This window comes from Trachymyrmex septentrionalis, unplaced genomic scaffold (assembly GCF_001594115.1).
Source record: "Trachymyrmex septentrionalis isolate Tsep2-gDNA-1 unplaced genomic scaffold, Tsep1.0 scaffold19, whole genome shotgun sequence".
In the NCBI taxonomy this organism is placed as follows: Eukaryota; Metazoa; Arthropoda; class Insecta; order Hymenoptera; family Formicidae; genus Trachymyrmex; species Trachymyrmex septentrionalis.
The window spans coordinates 4,369,305-4,370,878 of NW_017305071.1; the positions used below are offsets into that span (position 1 = coordinate 4,369,305).

General features: G+C 30.2%; 1 protein-coding gene across 1 annotated transcript in view; it reads right to left on the reverse strand.

Annotated features, from left to right (window-relative positions):
* Window positions 1–1,227: 1,227 nt before the first annotated feature.
* LOC108746817 (zinc finger imprinted 3-like) overlaps window positions 1,228–1,574 on the reverse strand; it is a 2,916-nt gene continuing 2,569 nt past the window's right edge. Inside the window, exon 6 of the mRNA XM_018483793.1 lies at window positions 1,228–1,531. Coding sequence (XP_018339295.1) covers window positions 1,388–1,531 — 144 coding nt within the window. The 3' untranslated portion in view covers window positions 1,228–1,387. The remainder of the gene's footprint in view (window positions 1,532–1,574) is intronic.

Genomic DNA, 1,574 nt, shown 5'->3' on the forward strand with positions numbered 1-1,574 from the left:
CAGATAATAAAAACATTCTGTGTCGCATGCACACTATAATAAAAAAATACAAAAATATATTCAATCATGTTTAGACAATATGTATACATATTATAGCGTGTATTATACATATAATATATATGTAATGTTATATGTAATATATACAGGGTGAATCAGAATGAATTAGTTTTTTACTCCACGAGATAAATTGTCGACTAATTATAAAATAATTATAATATAAAAATAAATAGTATAAGAAGTAAGGTGAACTATTCCCACGGATGCGCAGTGGATTGAAAGTGGGGAGATCCGTCAACCAATCAATTTTTGAGCTCATTTACAGAAATTCACAGAGATTCATTCTACAAATAAGTACACTGCAAATTAGTACAATTTCTGATTGTTCGAATTTCGCCGTTATGCGCAATGATTCACCTTATCTAATTCCACTATGTAAAAACATACAGGGTGGATTAATGCATGTCAGTACCTTTTATTAGGTGAAGTGAGTTATTGACTCTAGCTATGATCATCTAAACGATTCATAGATGGGTGTCGCTAAGATCGCACATACGTGCTGAAATAGCATAGATAATTATTGGCTGCGTTCAGCAGAACACAACCGTTTTATGATTCTCTGCTGAGGACCATTCCTCTTGATTTAAAAGCATAACCCAATCAGCGCGAAGAAACTTCCAACAGTTGCAAAATAAACGTTCTGCTGAATGCATTATAAACTCCAAAATCCATCCATTATAAAATCATATCCGTTATAAACTCGAAAAAAATTCACTTTTTAAAATTCTTTTTTTGAATTTACGAAAGATGATCACAAATGTAGTTGAAAACTCACTTGCCATGGTAAAAGGTATAGATATGCATTAACATTTACCCTGTATAATTAGAGATGTGATAATTTTTCTCCTAGGGTAAAAAACTGATTTATTCTGATTCACCCATGCATATATACGTAAATATACACATATACAATGTATAATACATATATTATTCGTGTGTGTGTGTGTGTGTGTGTGTGTATCTTTTAAACATAATATTTAATTAATGTACATATAAAAAATTATTCAAGAATTAATTTGCAAATTACAGTAATTACTCTTCTTCTTATTATTATTATTATAGGACTTCCTATACTTCAACATTCATCGTTACTCACACATTCAGTTACTACAATTGTACTTTTAAAACACAATTCATATAGAAACAAAAAAATGAATATACAATTGCCCCTTTTTATAATTTTTTTAACTTATATAATATACATATAATAACAACTGCAAAAAAGCAGATGACTATCACGATTGTGTATAGCAGCAGTTCATAAATCTCTCTTACAATAAAATTCCCTTGGATCAGAAATAGAAATATTTTATGATAAAAATAACCTCCGTTAGCTGGTGATCCTTTGCTTCAATGGGATATCGCTCTCGGAATCGCTGGATTCGTTGAACTCGTTGATACACGCAGGGTCGTCTAATGATATAGACCTCTCTCTCTTTATCTCTGTCTTAATAATTGTCTTCTCCGCTTCATTCTAAATTCACATAAAAATAAATATAAATTTAGTTATATCGCTA